At 37.6% G+C, this 21,541-nt stretch overlaps 1 protein-coding gene across 1 annotated transcript in view; it reads right to left on the bottom strand.

The window, feature by feature from the left end:
* Nucleotides 1–2,436: 2,436 nt before the first annotated feature.
* The window catches only part of LOC138710848 (pro-resilin-like), a 79,533-nt gene continuing 60,428 nt past the window's right edge, over nucleotides 2,437–21,541 (bottom strand). Inside the window, exon 3 of the mRNA XM_069842010.1 lies at nucleotides 2,437–3,116. Coding sequence (XP_069698111.1) covers nucleotides 2,760–3,116 — 357 coding nt within the window. The 3' untranslated portion in view covers nucleotides 2,437–2,759. The remainder of the gene's footprint in view (nucleotides 3,117–21,541) is intronic.

Here is a 21,541-nt window from a genome sequence, read left to right as displayed (position 1 = left end):
ACTGAGAAGAGGAGACGGAAATGAAGAGAAGGAAAGGCAGGTAAATGAATAGAGGGACTGAGCAATGAGGAGGGAGATAGAGAAATGAGAGGAAATGGAGACGGGAAAATGAGGAGGAAGAACAAGGACATGAGGAGGAGGTACAGAGAAATTATAAGAATTGTGAGCTGAAGAAGAGAGGAAAATGAGCAGGAAGAGTAGGAACGTGTGGAAGGAGGACGTTAAAATGGGAAGGAAGAGGAATAAAATAGGGAGGAATATGATAGGTCTACTTTAGGAGAAGAGAAAGGAAAGAGTGAGTGTCTTTCTTGCCATAGATTTTTAGTTTCTACTCTGTTAGTCCCCTTTGAGGAGAGGGATACAGACTGGGAACTGACCTCGCACGTAGGCCGAATAATTGGGCCCATTGTACTAGCCAGAATGGAATAGTATGAATGCTTGAAGGCACCTACGTTACAGATTCCCCTACGGGCTGTTCCCCGAACTCCGCTATAGCCTGCTGAATCCCTTTTATCTTTCCACGTAGGTAACACCACGGTTTCTCAACGCCGCGCCGGTCCCACAAGCCACTGTGAGCTCTGTGGAGTAGCCTACGGTACATAGTACTACAACTAATTACAACACACCACGGGGTCCAAGTTCGGTGGCGGCTCGCAGCCTACTTTACATCGGAGAAAGCCCGATGTATGGGAACCAGAATTTTAACCCGTGCCCGCTCGTTTCACGGTCATAAATGCTAACCGTTACTCCACAGCGGTGGATACTGTTGGTTTACAGAGACAAATGGCTCCAAGAAATTGTCATTTTAATGTCAAGAGTGAAATATAAGGTAAATCATTGATTACTAATAGCCTACGTATAAGACCTTTGCAGGAGTTTGACGTGAAGTAGCTACAAGATAATGCGAGGAATGAATTTACTGTATATTGAAACCATAATTTTGTATTTATTGTAGCTTAACTGAAGGATAATTTTTTATGGAGGTAATATTGCAGTTTTTAAGAAAATGAAACTTTCTTCTTTTGTTAATTGCCTGAGGTGACGTATATATATTTATTTTTGTACATTTAAAACAAAATTACATTTATACAATAATATTGAACACACACACACAAAATAGACACACGCAAACTATACATTTCAATGACATTATAAAAAAACAAGGCATTCCTATCCGACGTATAAAGATACTACAGATTAATACGTTTTCATTCCCTAAGTTCATATACTCCATAGAAAAATTTCGTTCACCATTGATACTGGAAATAAAATATAGTTATTGCATTGTACATACATAACGTCATCCGGAAAATTTTAGATTAACTAAGGCTGTATGATATAATAAATTTTAAATAAAAAATTAATAGTTATATCACTAATTCTACTTGTGAAATAATTATGGAATACTATTTTCAGTATTCGTGTTGGTATAAAATAATATTATATATATATTTATGGAGTTTTATCTGATATTTAGATTCTGATGTGTTACGTTAGTAAGAGAGGCTTACATGTAGAAAGGAAGGCAGAATAAATATTTAATAACACATAAGAATCTGTATCATACTGCCTTGCAAGTTTAAGTGACTGTGTCACACTAAAATTTCCGAGATGACAGGGGGAAATATAGTATTTTAGAATAACTGTCTCAACACATTTGTAAAAAATGATCATGAACTATGTAGGAAGACAATACATCAACACGTTTTAAATTACGAATGAAGGCCTTCGATCAAGTTCATATACTTTTCAAGAACTACAAATTAATATTAAACCGTTATACAAAAATCGAGAAATTTAAAACAATCACTCTTTTATTAAGATTTATACACATTTGAAAGAGGTGGCAATATCATAAATTAAAACGTCACCTACAACAGATATACTCGAAGGCCAATAGAAAATTAATCGTGATAAATATATTGTCATTAACTAGTGGCTGACTGAGTTGGATATACGTGATGTTGTAATGTTATCTGGAACGAAAAATTTCCCTCAGTACAAAAACACTGAAATTACTTAATTATTATTTTGATATCTTGTTTTCTTAAAATATTGTTCACTTCGAAACGAAAAATGTTTCGTATTCAAATCACTCAGAAATAAAATCCAGATACTCGTACTTAGTATTTTACTTTTTTAATAAAAATTTTATTAATTTAAAAAATTAAATGTGATTTTTGTTACTCCTCTAATGATTATTTATACAAGTATTTAAAATGTTAAATATTTCTTCCTGATGACAAAATTAGAGGTTTAAAATCTGCCTAACTATAATTTTGATAATCATGAAGTATTTCTGCAATCGGTACGTATTTCTGAAATACATTTTGTAGCACCGTTTTAAGTTTATCACATGAGAAGACATATTTAAAAAATTGAATTACGAAAATATTACGTCTTCTATTTCAATCTTTATGTGCCCTGAATGTTTTCCCCATTAAATACATACACTTTCAATTACACACAATCGCTCGGGATAATCTACAAATTTTAATACATATTTAAGCGTAAAATATTGACGTCACCCTCAGTTTGCCACTGTCATTGACCACATATAATCAGAATCCGGAATTCGTGTCAACTTAATCGTTATGGGAACAAAACAGCCCAGATTTGTATGCCATTTTCAGTAATGTAGTAAAAACGCGGGTGGGGATAAAGTAAGCGTGTAAATGGGCAAAAACGCAAATGTATTCACGCTTGTATTACTGAATGAATGATGTAGCAAATTTTCGATACTACAGGGAGCTTAAGATTTAGTAGCCGGTGCTGGATGGTCCAGGGGGTCCGTACGTCGAGGAGGGACCGCCGCCACCACCGCTGCTGCCGGGTCCGGGGTAGTTGTATCCGCCACGAGGAGTGTCGGGGTATGAAGCCTGGCCCTCGTAAGAAACATCAGCATGGAAACCTGTCTTCCAGTCGGCGGTGTATCTCACAATCTGGAGGCGTCCGTCTGGAAGTTGAACCCGGTATTCTCCTTTGACGACATCTCCGTCGCTGATAGCGTTATGGGAATAATCGGTGCCGTAATAGTCATCCTTGACTGCGTAGTTGAAGTCGAAAGGCATTCCAGGTTCGTGGTGATCGTGGTGGCCGTGTCCGTCGCCAAGGACCTGCAACCAAAAAGAATTGTCATTTAACTTTTACTTCTGTGCAATTGTTGTTCATTGATTTAGACCAGGAATACAGAACTGGCGAAAGAGGGGTGGAAAGCATGGGGAAAGCGTTGGTTCCCCGTCCACAGTCCACCGGAGTTGAATGACGTATCTGTGGCCCGTACGCAACAGGGTTTGCCAGATAAATGAAACGCAATCGTCGTACCAACTTATGAAAAATGTCCTACTTTAACATAAAATTGTCGTACATTCATAATTTTACTATTTTATAGAGAGTACGCACAAATATATTTCACACAACACCAAAAAAAAAGTGGTTCATAGGCCTATAAATTTATATTCATTCATTCATAGTGTTCTGTCCAAGGGCAGATCTTTCACTGCAAACCCAGCATTCTCCAGTCTTTCCTATTTCAGCATCCATTTCTTCATCCAATCAAGAATTTTAGTAATTATAGTTCATATCCACAGTGACATTTAGCATTCAAATTACCGTTTCTTCATCAACACTGTCATTTTCGGTAAAGCATGCATGATGACGCTTGGTCGGAAACAACATTATTATATTGAATTGGGTACAAAGCACGTACGGTCATAAGACCCGTGCATTGGATTTTAGGCAAAATTATGATAATATAAAATTTGTATGTATAATATTAGTCAATAAATCCATCTATCTATCTAAAAAAAATTATATTGAAAGCCAGCAGAAACTTTATCTTCGGCCGGCGCAACGGCAGGTATTTAATATCAATCAGTGCGGCAGCTGATGATTACATCAAATTAATCCATCTGCAGTCGACTCAAATCCGAACCGCTAAAATGTCAGCGCGTCTAGATTTCTTAATCCTAGCGCGGTACTACTTCATTCATAAAAAAAATACTTCCATTGCTGAGCATACAATGAAGTTAGCAGATCTCTGAACTCGTGTTGATGTAACCGCACCGTACATGAAACCTGGAGCTCAAGATGACGAATTTATGATTTGCATGGCAAGTGTAGTCACCATATTTATTTCGAAGCATTGTTATCCCTTTAAAGTATATAATGTGTGATCAGCGATATTAGTCAATGACATACTGAATGAAGAAAAGTTGTCTAGAAGAGGAGCTAATTAACTGTTATTTTTTCTTCAAATTATAGTCCGACATTGTGAGTCCCAAAATAATTTTGTCCCTTCAGTCAGATAGTCGTACAAAATTGCGTACGACTTAGAGTTCGGTCGTACATCGTACTATTAGTCAAAATATTCGTAAGCGTACGACTAAAGTCGTACGTATGGCAACCCTGGTACGCAATCACATAAGACAGACACTGAATATAAATCCCCTCTCTTACCAAGTCAATGACGCGGGGATGGAAGGAAGGGATGAGTGACGTATCCGATGAGTGACGCAACGCCACAATTGTAGCTCAGTCCTGCAAGCCTGACTGTGCGGGCATCGCAGCTTAGGGTCAATATGAAAAGCCACTATTTAGCATAGAAGAGTGGTCGACAAAATTAATTGGGTAGTGACGTCACACGACACAACCCGCTTGACATGAGAAAGGAAAGGTTTCGGGAAGAACTGAGGATGTCTGTTCCACAGTGTCTGAGCGCTCAGTGGCGGCTGTCCACATTATAGCAAAGCAACGTTAAATGTTTTTGTTAGGCCTATGTTTTATTGTTTCTTGTGCTTTTATGCTTTCTTTTCTTTTTCCAGATTATATTTCTTGAATGTCGAAGTATGTTCCACTCAAAAATTTATATTCAGATAATCAGACATTTGAAATCAGGATTACTTAAAACAATCTTAACTAAGAAATAAGGTTTTAGTCTGTAAGGCAAATTCTTCTTCTTGATTTCACAACCTTCATTTAAGAAATATATATATATATATATATATATATATATATATATATATATATATTGTTCGCATATTACAGCCTGTAATGTAGAAAAAAAATTCTACAATGTTCGCTGCAAACAACGTAAGTTTTGGATAAGCCTATGTATTATTGGAAATATTTCATAAATATCTAAGCTTAACAAGTTCTTACACTGAGCTTTAACGTAAAATTGAGGACGTCCACTTGCAAAAAAAATTGCATCCTTCAGTAGGCAGTTTCTTCTCAGTGCCAGTGACCTCACCAGTTCCTTTTTCTCTCCCTGATCAGTTTCAGCTTCATTTTTTCTTCACCCACTCTTTTCAACACAGCTTCAGTTCTTATTCTCCCTGTCCACTTCACACGTTCCATTCTTCTCCACATCCATATTTCAAATGCTTCTATTCGCTTCTCTTCACTTTGTCATAATGTCCATGTTTCTACCCCATAAATACCACACTCCATACAAACACTTCACTAGTCTCTTCCTTAGTTCTTTCTCCAGAGGTCCGCAGAAGACACTCCCTTTCATATTAAAAGATTCCCTGCCCATTGCTATCTTCTTTTGACTTCCTGGCAGCAGCTCATGTTACTGATTATAGTACATGTCCAAGTATTTGAAGCTGTCCACTGGCTCTACTGCCTCATTTAGAATTCGCAAGTTTATCTTATTTATTTTTCTTCCTATGACCATGATCCAGTAACATATCCTTTAGTATCATTTCCTCTTCTGCTAACAACGTCATATCATCAGCAAATCTTATGCACTTTATTCTTCTTCCTCCTGCTATCACTCCGCCCACGTTTTGAAAACAGTTCTTTACTAAATCTTCCAAGTAGATGTTACCCGATCACAGACCGGGAAATCCCAATTAGCCTTTGCCCCCCCCCCCCAATATCACATTAGCAATGGAAAAATACCAACACCTCGATGGGTTCCGAACTTACGATCGTGGCTTTCACCCATTATTGAAAGCGAGCCTTTATATTTGAATGCATAATGACTGGCGCCCATCGTTGTAATTAACTTTGACTTCATTCACTAACGGATGTACTGTATGACTTTGAATTGAAGGACTTTCTGCATTCCACTTCGGCTAAATTAGAAGTATGCAAACTACTGCATATTAAGAATGCAATATACGGTCCCGTGTCATGCACGTGACCGCTGCCTCATACTTCATACATTATCCATGTATGGCTGCGTAAAATTAATTTCTGGCAGACGAAACAGAAAGCTAATTCAAGGATTATGCTATACCTATAGTTTTATTTTCAGTAATAAAGGTCGTAACATCAGTAGCCTTCTCTTCTATTTAATAAAAGCGTTTAACAATTTTTCTCGAATTACGTGTGGGTGTAAGTCACGCCAGTATGAATAGTTCTATTTTGTTCGTCTACACCAAATTCTGTGATAAAAGCTACTTTCTTCCGTATGATTAAGTTAGATTATCATTCATTAATACAGCCAACAAAATTTCATAATAATCTACAAGAAATACTACTATGCATCTTCACTTTTGAATCCGGGTAACACACACTGAACATTGGAAAAATAACAGACCAATCGATGCATTATTATTCATGTCTAAAATATTTTCGTGGATGAAGAAAGAATGATGCTGAAACTGATCAGAAAGAGGAAAAGGGATTGGCTGGGTAACTGGTTGAGAAGAAATTGCCTACTGAAGGATGCACTTGTAAGGAATGGTGAACGGGAGAAGAGTTCGAGGCAGATGAAAGTATCAGATGATAGACGACATTAAGATACATGAATCATATGTGGAAACAGAGAGGAAAGCAGAAAATAGGAAAGACTGGAGAATGTTGGATTTTCAGTGAAAGACCTGCCCTCGGGCAGAACACTATGAATGAATGAAAGTATGTTATAATATCCTTTCATATGTAGTGCCAAGAGATGTTTTGATGTTACCGGCAATTTCAAGAATAACTTTGTGGGAATAAATTTTTCTATGGAAAATGTAAATCTCGAACTTCGCGTCATATTTGTTAGGAACACTTCGTAAATAGATTAATAAATAATAAAAAGAAGGTAACGCATATTAAGATATTGGAGCTGTAACAATAGAAAGTACTGGGTGTTCATTTCAAAGTGTGTCATGACGTCACTGTTGTGAGTCAGCGATTTGAAGCGAGTGTCAGCTTTTATGTCAGAGAAGTTGCCTATTATTCAAGGCGTTCAATCTGAACTTGAGACCATGTACGGTATAACTTGAACGTCGCGTCGTAGCCACAGATGGCGGTCTGTAAAGTCTGTGTGCTACCATAACCTCTTTCCAACTGTTTTGCGCGGGCAAGTCGTACGCAGGGTATTTGTTATCATCGGTTGCGTATGGCAACATTTCACAACACAAACCAAATGCTCCGTGTCCATGTTGACCGTCCAAGTTAATGTCAACAAATACGTAAGTAATCGTCTTAACCCTCTCCACATGTCCCGACAGTAAGGAAAAAACTCACCTCAGTACGTGTTTCCAAACAGTTCACAGTGTTAACGTACGTATCGGTAAGTACTCTTCAGAATGAACGCCGTACTTGCTAGGCAACTTCTCTGGCACATACGTAATACGCCTCTGTGTAAGTGTAGGAAGATTGAATTCTCTAGGCTCATCGACTAGCCACATGACGCCATACAGCGAGCCATGACACACTTTGAACTGAACACGCAGTAGTGTTATTGAGTAGCTAGAGTAGAGATTACGTCATATAAAATACAGCCCGCAATACACAACAATGGGAAAGATAGGAGGAGGATACTCGAATTGCTTAACTTTACTCAACCGTGGTATCATGGAAAGAGAAGTGTAAGATGAATTTCGTAGCTCGTGGTTTTCCACTCTGCCGTTCTGTAATGAATGTGTGTCGCTTGTTTCGCTCCATTATCTAATTATTGGCTAGTCTGCTCATCCTGCTTGTGGTAATTAATAACCTGTTTATTTAATCCTTATACAACCGAAATGTGGCATACCAAGAATAAACATGTTTCTCACAATCCAAGGGATTTCGTAAATCATCTGTGACGACCTTTTTATTTTTTTTTTGTTGGAGTGCAAAATTCAGAGGCATAATACGAATAATATTAAGTTATATCGCTATCAAAATAATTGACGGTTTATTCGCGAAGCCATTTTCTTCTCCACCATAATTTTCGCTTCGATTGCGAACCCGATACTGGAACGCTATAATTTTAGTTTGGCTATAAACCTGTAGAACTATATTCGTAATATTTGATGAGGAACGTTCAGCCAGTGGCGACTCGAAATACTTTTTGTATGTAGGATATGAGATTGACGACTGATGATCAAGACAGAAACTAATATTAGTAATAATAATAATAATAATAATAATAATAATAATAATAATAGAGCATGCAAAATCAATGCCAGTAGGCCTATGTTAGTCTTTGACTCACCACTCTGGAATTGGCAATTTATTAGTAGTGAAGTTCGATTCTCCTCCCCTTTTTAGTTGCGAAGATGGCTCCTAAGCCATTGTACTGCCTGATATTTACCGATGCTCAGTCGTACGTTTGCGCAATTAATTTCTTTCTACAGTTAAATTCTTCTAAATGATCAAATACAACTTCAGATATTCTTTCGACTGTCCTGTCATCTGAAAGTCCTGTTAATTCTTGTATTCATGATACTTATTTTATTAATTTTTATGTAATTTTGTTTTTTATTAATTTTGTTTTTTTTTAATTATTTATTATTTCGTTTATTCTATTCTTTTAAAATGACGAATGAACTGCATTTAAGGAGACTAGAAGAATACTTGAAAATTCGTATTGTAGTCTCTGACAGGATCTCCACCACCCAGAAAGAAGGGTCGTAGTATTAGGATACGCGGTCATATCCTCAAACGCGGTTAAACTCAAGCCATATTCCGCCCTTCGCACCCACTCCTGTCCACTAACTTCACTGCTAGAAATACCGTTTGCTGTAAGATATTTGGATGGTTCCTCGGTAATTATTTCAGAGCTGTGCAGTGGCGACATTTCACGACAGAAAGTGAAAGCTTAAAGGAAATTAATACGTCGGGACGCATCGAAAATCAAAATCTGTAATTAAAATGTTTTCTATCCTCAAAGGCATGAAATTGAACTGTAGGATCATCCTCATATCCTTCATGGAGGAATCGCCACTGCGCTCAGCAATATCCAGCAAGAAATATGTAAGATGTGCTCATGGCCATAATAAATACCAGTACTGTTGTTTAAGTGCAGTATGACAAGTCGAACAAGATTAAAGAATTATCGTTACATAAACTCAGGGATAATGAGAATACCAGCGACGCATTTGTATGCTGTAAGTTAATTGCAGGCCATAATCTCCAAGCGGCGCGGCGAGCCGAGAGAGTTGGATAGTGCAATTGAGACCCCCTGGTAGACAATGCCGTTGTTAGTTGTAACCTGCCGCGAAGCTGTGCGTGATAGGGCACCGGTCACATGGAACACAATTACACAGCCCACAATTATACCTATACGCTCATTATTAGCTACTGTTGGAGACCGTCGGACAGTTCTGTGTATTATACGAGACATCAATTGTTCGGAGAATTCCAAACCTAAAAGCCAATTGTGATGTCTAAATAAACGGTACCTTGAAAAAGTTGTAGCCTATAAATACTTTCTCATTATACTTCGTATGTTTCTCCGGTATCTCTTGCTTGTTTTCGAAATATACTTGAAAATAATGAAATATCATAAAATTATCCCTTTATGAGCTCCAATTAAAGCTGCTACACTGCTCTTTGGGCACATAGTGTGCGTAATAATTTAATTAAACCAACCTGGTCACTTACGACATTCTTATTCTACCTGAAAAAGCAGTCTTTAAGAATGTCATTTAATTATAATTTTCTTAGTTCCATTGAGTGATTGCAACAGAAGAATCTGCAAAAATTTCGAGTGCTTATGAATAGAAACAGAATGGAAGAACTAGCTTCCCAGAGGCGATTCGATGTTGCCATATCGATGGCCCAGAACCAGACTGTTCCAAGTCCATTTTACTATTTTTTTCTCATGAGAGTTATTTCAAGCTCCTGACATTAAAAGCTGCATGAAACAATTAGGAATATCTTCATAACAATCTTATGGAGAGGAATATTTATAATTTTGTCCGATTCATGTATGCAGACGTCCACACCTGTGGAGTAACGGTCAGCACGTCTGGCCGCGAAACCAGGTGGCCCGGGTTCGAATCCTAGTTGGGGAAAGTTACCTGGTTGAGGTTTTTTCCGGAGTTTTCCCTCAACCCAATATGAGCAAATGCTGGGTAACTTTCGGTGCTGGACCCCGGACTCATTTCACCGGCATTATCACCTTCATTTAATTCAGACGCTAAATAACCTATATGTTGATACAGCGTCGTAAAATAACCCAATAAAATAAATAAATAAATAAATAAATATATATATATATGTGCAGACAAGAACTGGAACAAAATGAAACACAGATTTCTCTCTTATAAAAAGTTGGACTTAGAACAGTCTGGTTCTCAGCCATTGATATATATTCATTACTGATATTAGATCCTGATACTGCCGAAAACACATTTTTATCTAGAGATTTTTTTCTTTTCCCTATACTGCGTTCTGAGTAACTAAGTACTTACAAAACCTGCAATATCTGCTGTAGACCTATAGGCTTAACATCCTATCCTTCAACTACCGTCACATTTAATATTTGTTTGGTGTAATTAAAGAACTTTTCCTTTCGATACGTTCCATTGTGACTTAATGTTAATATTTTGAATGTTGCCATTAATCTATGATACAAGGCTTCTCAGCTTTACTTCCCTTCCGAGGAAAGACATGCTAAAGACTCTCGCCCACAGTCGGATTAGAAACATGGTAACAGCTACAGTATACCACGGATATTTAGGACAGTCGCAAAATAAACAGACACCAGTTTTCTAACAAAAGAAGATACACCCCCTTAACCTGACGGAAATCGAACTCGGATACTCGGATACTGAATTTATGGTGAAGGAAAAACTACAGCTGCATAACTTACTGCATATCTTTACGTAGAAATACGTGTAGGTACTATCACTTGTCGACAGGTGCAAAGCTTTCCTATGCTTAAACAAGAAGAATACTAGGAGAACAAGGAGAATACAAGGATAACAGGAGGAAGGAAAGGAGAACGAAGAGAATTCATGTAGAAGAAGAAAATATAAAGAGAACAGAACGAATACAAGGGGAACAGAAATAGTACTAGGATAACAAGGCGGATACAGATATAATAAGGTGAATATAAGAGGAACATGAATACAAGAAGAATAAGGACGATACAAGGATATTAAGGGGAATCCAAGGAGAAATATATGGAGAAAGGGGTAAGACGACGGGAACGAGGAAAAGACAAGGGGAACGAGGGAGAGAGGCAAGGAGAACAAGGTAAAGATGAGGGGGAACGAGGGAGAGACGAGGGGGAACGAGGGAGAGACGAGGAGGAACGAGGGAGAGACGAGGAGGAACGAGGGAGAGACGAGGGGGAACGAGGGAGAGACGAGAGGAACGAGAGAGAGAGACAAGGGGAACGAGGGAGAGACGAGGGAGGAACGAGGTAGACAAGAGGAACAAAGAAAAAAAGGAAAGACGAGGGGAACGAGGGAGAGAGAAGAGGAACGAGGGAGAGACGAGAGGAACGAGGGAGAGACAAAGGGAACGAGGGAGAGACGATGAGCGAGGTGGACAAGAGGAACAAAGAAAAAAAGGAAAGACGAGGGAACGAGGGAGAGAGAGACAAGGGGAACGAGGGAGAGGGACAAGGGAAACAAGGTAAAGATGAGGGAACGAGGGAGAGACGAGGAACGAGATAAACAAGATGAACAAAGAAAAAAAGGAAAGACGAGGGTAATGAGGGAGAGAGAGACAAGGGGAACGAGGGAGAAGGACAAGGGGAACAAGGTAAAGATAAGTGGAACGAGGGAGAGATGAGGAACGAAGTAGACAAGAGGAACAAACCAAAAAAGGAAGAACGAGGGGAACGAGGGAGAGAGAGACAAAGGGAACGAGGGAGAGAGAGACAAGGGGAACGAGGGAGAGGGACAAGGGAAACAAGGTAAAGATGAGGGAACGAGGGAGAGACGAGGAACGAGATAAACAAGATGAACAAAGAAAAAAAGGAAAGACGAGGGTAATGAGGGAGAGAGAGACAAGGGGAACGAGGGAGAAGGACAAGGGGAACAAGGTAAAGATAAGTGGAACGAGGGAGAGATGAGGAACGAAGTAGACAAGAGGAACAAACCAAAAAAGGAAGAACGAGGGGAACGAGGGAGAGAGAGACAAAGGGAACGAGGGAGAGAGAGACAAGGGGAACGAGGGAGAGGGACAAGGGAAACAAGGTAAAGATGAGGGAACGAGGGAGAGACGAGGAACGAGATAAACAAGATGAACAACGAAAAAAAGGAAAGACGAGGGTAATGAGGGAGAGAGAGACAAGGGGAACGAGGGAGAAGGACAAGGGGAACAAGGTAAAGATAAGTGGAACGAGGGAGAGATGAGGAACGAAGTAGACAAGAGGAACAAACCAAAAAAGGAAGAACGAGGGGAACGAGGGAGAGAGAGACAAAGGGAACGAGGGAGAGGGACAAGGAGAACAAGAACGAAGGGAAAGGGGGAACAAGGGAAAACAAGTTGAACGACGGAAAGAATGGAAATACAAGGAGAACAACGGGAGTACAAGGAGAGTAAGGGGAATATAAGGAGAGCAAAGGGAATACAAGGGTAGCAAGAGAAATGCAAAGAGAGCAAGAGGAATGCAAAGAAAGAAGGGGAATACCAGGAGAATAATTGAGGGGGTTGCATTTTTATTTGACTGTCAATTTCCAAGTTACCCTCCATACTTGGGGATGTAGACGTAGTTCTACATCAAAACTCTTCCAAAGCTAAGACTGTGATAATTAATTGTAAAAGTATGTAATAAAAATACGTTGACTTCCTGATAGACGTAACGAATATATATATATATATATATATATATATATATATATATATATATATATATATTTTTTTGCGTTAGATGAAAACTGGTTGCAAAAGTAACATATCATATTCCCTCGGGGAAATACTTTTGGTGCTTTAGTGGGTTTCAAGTGTCCAGCGATCTTTTTGCCTGGAGACAGCCACACACTTCAGTACGCGTGGTTGTGACAGGTATATAAACATATGAACATCAACATAATATAACTGTGGGCAATCTTCAATGACCGTCGCACCTCAAGCTGGGAAGTCTCGCATTATCTATTAGCTGAATGTAGGACCTTTAAGATTTATGGACGGAAGAAACCATATGACACCACAGTAAAGACATTTATTACTAGATGAGAGAGAAAGCAATTATAAGTTTTTATGAAACTTCACCTGCTCACGCAAGAGGAAAAACACCGTCCTGAGCGATACATCCGGATGGTGGTAGAGAGTAACTCAGTCTCCTTAATTTCTTTCCTGAACTAGTCAGCCACTGTTACTCCGAATGCTGTATCTGATATATCTGGCGTCATCGTTAGTGGCTTTCTTTGGTTACTTGTCCTCAATTCTAGAATTAGAAGCTCTATAGTAACAGCATTTTTTTTAAGATGGACGAAAAGTCACTTCCCATTTCAACAATATTTGAAGACTTGAAGGCGGCTATTGATAGGGCTTTTGAATAAATTGATTAGGATCAGATACTGTGGTGAGTAATGTGTGAATTGAATGAATGGATAAATGGATTACCTAATTAAAAGGAGGAGCGCGATTGATTGCCCTTGCAAGGCAATTTGAGGCTATGAGGAAGAATATAGGTGAGCTCCAAGCCTGTTGGACACTTGTCTTACTCCCTTTTCCACCGGCCCGGTGAAGAAACTTAAGAGAATTTTGTAGGGGAAAAGCCGAAAATAAACTACTTAACCTAATAGCTACCACATGATGGGAGGAATGTCGCAAGCACGATCAGCAGTACGACTGAACGCAGCATGGCAGAGTCATCGAAGATGTTAAAAGCGTGTGCAGAGCGAATGATGAGAGGGGGCGTCGCTATCCTCGCTGGACAGCAGATCATAACCCGTACACTAGGCGAATGACGATTGAATATGTTTTCCATTTCGCTTTCAGCGGTGTATTAATGCAGTAGGAAAACAATTGAAGTAATCAGAAGCAAAGAGGAATGATTCATGTTTATTTCATCATCCTCAATTTAAACTTTCCTATCATTTATCTTGCTTATATTATGTAGGTTATGAAAGCTTCTGCTGTATGAGATTATGGATAGTCACGTATTAGAGATTGTGCAACATATATTATACTATTGATAATTGAAGTGGAATGCAACTGTTGTAATAAAAATGAAACTAAATAAACAAAGCCTTTTTGGCTGGTAATTGTCCATAGAGTTCAATGAAGATTGTATAGTTGACACATCAGGTAACAAAAGAACACTAATCATAATACACTACTGTCACCTAGCGGAATATTTGTAATGATGAGATGGCACAATAATACATTTTCAAGACAGTTTAATAAGTCAATATTTTAGTGTATTAGAGTGATATATTTCTTATAATCTTTATATACTTTCTTCTAATCATGTAATAGTCAATTAAATCCCACTCCAGTTTTGATTTTCTCTAGATAAATCAAAACTTCTAATGAGATTACTGTTGATAAAACATTATAATAGTATCAAATGAATTTGAAGGACGCGCCTCTTACCAGTAGAATTAGCTCAACAGTTAGAATTAAAATATGGAGAGAACACAAGAGTCAATGATTGAAGGTAGAAGATTGTTTCTGTAAGAATCACCCTGTTCTCTTAGGAGTTCCATATTACAATCATATTTCATAAAGTGAGGCGCATTTATGTGATCACGGTTACCATACCATTCAGCTGTAATTTGTTCATGGTTCTACTGCAAAATTCAGTATGATGTGGTGCTGCTAAAAACTACCAACACAACGAGAAAGTTAATTGCTATGTTTAAGTACTCGTAAATTAGCTGTGATATAGCCTAATTTCTAACTCTCCTCTCCGGATATTTTATCACTTTCTTCTTTCGTGCTTTTCTTTGCAGTAGACAGACATACTAAGTTAAAGCGATTGAACTATGTTGCAAACACCAATGTTAAACCCAGAGATATAGTTTCTTACAGAGACTGTACATCTAAGTATATGTTGTATATAAGAAAAATGCACCTGACCTTTTGGAAGTACCCCGGGTACCGAGTTACAAGATTAAGGATAATCATTGCACCGAACCGACCTTCGTAGTCTATTGTAGTCATGGTCGTACGAAAACGAAGTCACGAGACGTACTGAGAAATAGGTTACCAGAGAAATCTTATTTACACGATATTTCACAAAAAATAATACTAATATTATAGTAGAAAGACTAGTAAAATAACGAGCTACGAGTATGTGGATTCAATCGTGTACGTAACAGTCAGTAGGTGAATGGTACTAGAAGTCTGTCATTAAGAGTTTGTAACTATGTAAGTGAAGGCATGAATAAAGTGTAAAGTGCTGGGTTTGGTTCTTGAGGTGGAAAGAATTGATGGTTAAATGACTGCAATTGAATTCTATTGTAATTTGTGTTACAAAAAAGAAAAAAAAAAAAAGAAAAGAAAAAAGAAAGGAGAATCATAATTCTTGTGCAATTTTGTGTAATTCTAAACATTTCTTTTAAATTCATTCATACAGTATGAAATACCATATATGTGGAGTATTTTAAATATAAAACTTTGAACAATGCCAGTAGTTTTCAAAACCCTGACGAGATTCTATTGTTTAGTCAACTGTCCGAAGACAGGTTGGAACCTATAGGTAACGGCAATAAGGCTTCATTCATGAGGAAACTAAGTCAGGAGAGAGTGGGCTAGGGTGACCAGTTTCTTTCTCCCTCCATAGCATACATAGCTGACTAATAACATATTACACTAGTCAGACTTCAGACGTATACGAAAATTTCTTCTTCTTCTGGCACACAACGTCAAGTGAAATGTACGCTAATGGAACATGTTACTGTACAGGGTTGTTTCCGATCTCTGGAAACGATTTTTGTATGACATCATGTGCGTCAGGATCCACACGACAGCTGAACTGTTGTGAGAGGTGAGAGACCAGTAGTGAGTGATTTCATAGTCAGAGTGCACGGTGTCTCACAGCAGCAATGTCCAAGAAAATCGAGCCTTTTTGGGAGGGGTAAATTACGACCCTTTCCGATGCCAAGTACAGTTACGTGAAAATCATAGGAGCCTGCAAAAAACGTGGTTTCGCTATTTCCAAGAAAGGCATCTTCTGGGTACTTAATAAGACTGGCAAAGCTCGAATTAGATTAATTTCAGAGGGGAAAAAGTAAGCATATCCACCCCTCGTCACAAATTAATCCCATCCGAGCTTTACCAGTCTTATTAAATATACAGAAAATGCCTTTCTTGAAAATAACGAAACAACGTTTTTTGAAAGCTTCTATTATTTTCACTTAACTGTACTTGGGATCGGAAAGCGTTGTAATGTACCCCTCCCAAAAAGATTAGATTTTTTTGGTTATTGCTGCTGTGAGACACCGTGCTATGAAATCACTCACTACTGGTTAGCCAGAACCTCAATCAGGGGCAACTATTGTAGGACAATTCCTAAAATTGAACCAGTTCGTGAAGTTTTTAAAGTAATACTCCTCAATAACTAAATCGAAACTCTTGGCGACGAAATGTTTCGCTCTAGCCTCCGCACATTTCACTTCTTAGTTGCACCTATTGATAAATGTTATTGATCTGTGAGAGGATGAGATGTATCCAAGGTTGTGAACCGTAACTTTCTCGCAGTCGGTGTGAAAGCTGGAAATATATGAATAATATGATCTGTCAGTATCAACTAAGGAATTGACCCATTCCATTGCTCAGTTACGAAAAATTTCGATCAACACTAGACATGTATTTATACTCGTATTTAGCCACACTGCATTCCTGTGTAGCCAGTAAGAAGTTTTGGCGATATAAGACAAACACAATAGTCTACTTTAATTTATTTTCAGCTCAAGGCTGTTCAGATACGAAACCCTGAAGCAAAATGCTTCGGAATACTATCTGGAAAATGCGGATACTCCATTTGTAGAATAATTAGAAAGAAAACAGGAGCACCCTGATAAAACCTGTCATCGCCATTACCATCACCATCGTCATCACTCGAAGAATAGGTTTGAAAGTATATTCCGGCTCCGACTGGAGTTTAAATTATAGTAATACCTAAAATAGTCGTAGAGAATACACCAAATTGAACAGGTCTTGCATTTTAAATATTTAAGCTGTGATATTAGATACAGAAAAGACGAAGACATCAATATAAAGCTATCAAAATTCGGAAACATACGCGAAATTGTCAAACGAACTTTAGGAAGAAAGGTGAGACAAGAAACAAGGCCAAAATTGTACAAAACTTCAGCAGTCCCATTCTGCTTTATGGAAATGAAACCTGGATACTGAGAACTAAAGAAAGAAATAGGATACAGGCTGCAGAGATTATATATATTCAAGACATGCGTAGGGATGCACGATTATGGATAAAATCAAGAATATGTGTATGTAAAAATATGTATATATAATTTCATTGTAGCTCTAATTGTAATTTTAGTTCTAATTTTATTTCATTTTCTAATATTCCTCTTATATTAAGGGGAGAGGATGGTATTTTTTGGTGAAAAATAAGTGAATTTTCAAAAAAAAAAAAAAAAAAATCTTTAAAATACTCTGTGATATGTGTGGAATGCATCGCATAACATTTTGTGGATATTTGTGCCCTTATCGGATGTTGAGACGTCATTTTTAAACTTCCTGCGCTAAGGAATTTTTAAGTCACACGCCAGCTTTTATCGGTTTCCAATAACTTCATTTTTTTGCTACATTGCCAGACAAAAATGGATATAATTTCTGAACTATTAAAGATACGTGCATGGAATTTAGAACACGCATTCTTTAGACTATTAGGAAACTTTTCTCTGTAACAGAATTTTGTTAATCCATTTCATTTAAAAAATACGTCCGCTTGTTTGCAAGAAAGAAAATCAGAAAATTGTTATTAAATTTTAATTGTTTATTTTACAAACGTAGGGACTAATATCAAAATTCTGTTACAGACAGCTTGTAGAACATGCTTTTTCAAATACATTTCAAAAAACTGTTTGAATCTATCTTTAAAAATGGTTTAGATATATCGGTTTTAGTACATTGGGTATATATATTTTTTTTCAAATTTGGGCCCCCAAATAATTTTTTTTCAAAATATTTTTATTTGGTTGAGTTGATACAAAAAATTAATATTTTACACGAAATAGGAAAAAGTTTAAAAAAATACTATCCTTTCCCCTTAATAATATATCAGCCACCGACGTGGCTCAGTCGGTTAAGGCGCTCGCCTGCCGATCTGAAGTTGCGCTCGGGCGTCGGTTCGATCGCCGCTTGGGCTGATTACCTGGTTGAGTTTTTCCCGAGGTTTTCCCCAACCGTAAGGTGAATCCCAGGTAATCTATGGCGAATCCTCGGCCTCATCTCGCCAGATACCATTTCACTATCACCAATCTTATCGACGCTGAATAACCTCGTAGTTGATACAGCGTCGTTAAATAACAAACAAAAAAAATATATATATATATATCTGAACTGCGACCGAACACGAATGCTGCTCATTCGGTCCTCAAATTTTGTTAATATTATTGTATTCTCTTTTTATATTGATTGTATTATTTTATTTCTATTTATATTGTTGTAATTATATTCTGTATAATATTTAAATAATGGTAAATAATAAATAATAAATGTCAACAATTGGGAACACAAACCACAAATTATAAGATATATGACTACTAACACAATTGGATAGAGCACATATTAAGATTGGACGACAGCCGTATACCAAAGAAAGCCCTTTAGTATAATCCCAGAGGAAGAAGACCAGTAGGAAGACGTTGGAAAAGATGGACTTCTGTCTTACACATCTCCGGAACAGGCTGATTAGTCAAATACATGTAAATTATGATGATGATGATGATGATATACTTATTTTCTACTTGCACGTATAATTCTACTTAATTCCAAATTAAACTTGAAGTTGGGAACGTTACAAGTGGAAGGTGGACAAGTCAGTTCCCACTTAGGTCACACATATTAGCTCATTGTGCAAACTTAATAATAATTTAATTTTAATTGTGGTCCAAAAATTTGCTTCCAGCCCCCTCATGCAACGATAGGTTTGGTTATTTTTAATATCTCCAAGCTTTACTTTTCGGTTCTGAGTCAGCGAACTTTAAATTGTCTTTTTACAAGCAAAACACATTTAGTCAGAAATATTACTTCTGAGAAAAAGGCGTTTGAAGTTCTTGACAATACAGAATCCTCAAAATATTATTTTAGTAAGTTGTTTCTCTGTATGTGTATTTCATTTTTAAATTCTAAGTTCATATACAGTAGTGGCAAAAAAAAACCGGACCGACCCTTATAGCTGATTTCAGAGCCTTGTTCACTCCAGAGCGTCGGTGCATATTCCTTGGACACGAAACCACCTGTGCAGTTGAACAACAGCCACGCAGCTGGTTTGTTATACTAAAGGCCGCTCTCCAATACATTGTATTAAAATAATTTTTCATCTCAGTAGTGAGGGTAATTTATGCTGGCATAATCAAAACTCCCTGATGTTTTAATAACAATACTGTTGCACATCAAAAATCGTTATTAGCATAGCTATCTATATTTATATGTCTAAGGAATATGCACCGACGCTCTGGACTGAACAAGGCTCTGAAATCAGCTACAAGGATCGGTCCGGGTTTTTTGCCACTACTGTACATACTTTATGTACAGTATATATGTCTTTTTCTCAGACGTAATATTTTTTACTTAATGAGTTTTGCTTGTAAATTGACGAAATTTAATGGCGAGCTTGATAACCACTATCCTCCGAAGAGACTCCCAACACTATCTCTGTATAACACAAATCTCATTTAGGCCTATACTCAATAGAATTTGAATCCGGATCCCTGGTATGAAAATCCGATGACCTAGCTGTTCGGCTAATGGATGAATCTCTAATTTCCTGCTCGGAAATCGAACCAGGCTATGCAGGGTTTGTAGCTGGAAACATTTCGAGAAGCCATAGCTGACGGGCCACTTATTTATGGAAATAGCATTAAATTGCTGCAGCATTCTTTCCAGTGATCCCTCATCAGTATTAGTAATGTTGTTATTCTTCGCCATAATAACATAACCTTTAAATCACGTGTAATTACTCCACGTATTACAACGAAAACCTGGCTAATTTTAGAGTAAACGCCTTGTAATCGTAGTAAGCAAAATCGTGTAAGATTCCGAAACAAGTACTACAAGACCAATCACTAAATTCCGTTACAGCAATAGAGTTCTGGATTACGTAAGGAAGTAACGTGTTTTTGCAGGAACTACGGGGCTTATTAAGAAACAATTCACGGAAAAGATGTTCTAGTGAGAGGCAGAGAGAGTTCCTCAGCGGTCGGAGTGGCGGTGGTGGAAATTCGGCCGTGACCAGTCCGTGCGTCATTTGTGATTCCATCTGCATAACCGCTTAAGAGAGTCCTCGCCACCACTTTGGTCAGCACTACATGATGTTACCATCACTTCCGTGTGATGGGATAAGAGAAACTCTTCATTCAGGCGGGTCACATAACTCACCAATGATTTAATAGTTTCCTATTTGTCGTATTATAATTCAAGCTTATTTGTGTTTACTTGCAAGCTGAAAAATCATATTTCAATTATTTTTTCAAGAACGATCTATCTGTCTCTCAGATTGGAATGTATTGCAGTCTACTGATATATTATGCTTTCTCTACAAATTACGAAAATTGTCTTCTACAATACGAGTGCTGATAGTTTCTCGATAGTTTAATTGTGGGCCGAGCACCATTTTCTAAAACCGTAGAAAATAAGGGTTAAAATGAAGTTATTACTACAATTAAATGGAATAATAATAATAATAATAATAATAATAATAATAATAATAATAATAATATTAGCTTCCCTTATGAAAAGGTTGCCAGATTTGACAAAGCGTATTACATATAATTTGGAAACACACCTAAAAGGTAAAATGATATACATTTAAAACGGTTAGGGAATCGAATATACAAAATGTCAGAAAAAATTTACACCTAAGTAGCGTTTGTGCTCATGTATAGTTAAGAAGGGGGGGATATCATCATATAGGTTAGAATGATTTGAATGCCATATACCGCGAGAAAAATAATAGTACGGATTTATTGGCATTGATATCTAAACTAATCGACAGCCATCGTTTAAGATAACTTGAAATTTCCATTATCACTCCCATACAAATGATTTCTCAATATCTGAACCGATCCTTTGAGGGCACTAATGGCTATTTCCTTCACAATGCTGTGTGTTAGCCCTAGGTTTTTACATTTGTTGGCAAAGAAGGAGGGTATGGTACCTCGTGCTCCCACCATCAGACCTATTACATCAATGTGGGACAGGCTATATTTATCATTATAGAACAGGATTGTTGGTT

This window comes from Periplaneta americana, chromosome 12 (genome assembly GCF_040183065.1).
Source record: "Periplaneta americana isolate PAMFEO1 chromosome 12, P.americana_PAMFEO1_priV1, whole genome shotgun sequence".
Taxonomy (NCBI): domain Eukaryota; kingdom Metazoa; phylum Arthropoda; class Insecta; order Blattodea; family Blattidae; genus Periplaneta; species Periplaneta americana.
Note: the sequence above shows the minus strand (reverse complement) of the source record. Positions and strands in the feature narration are given on the sequence as shown.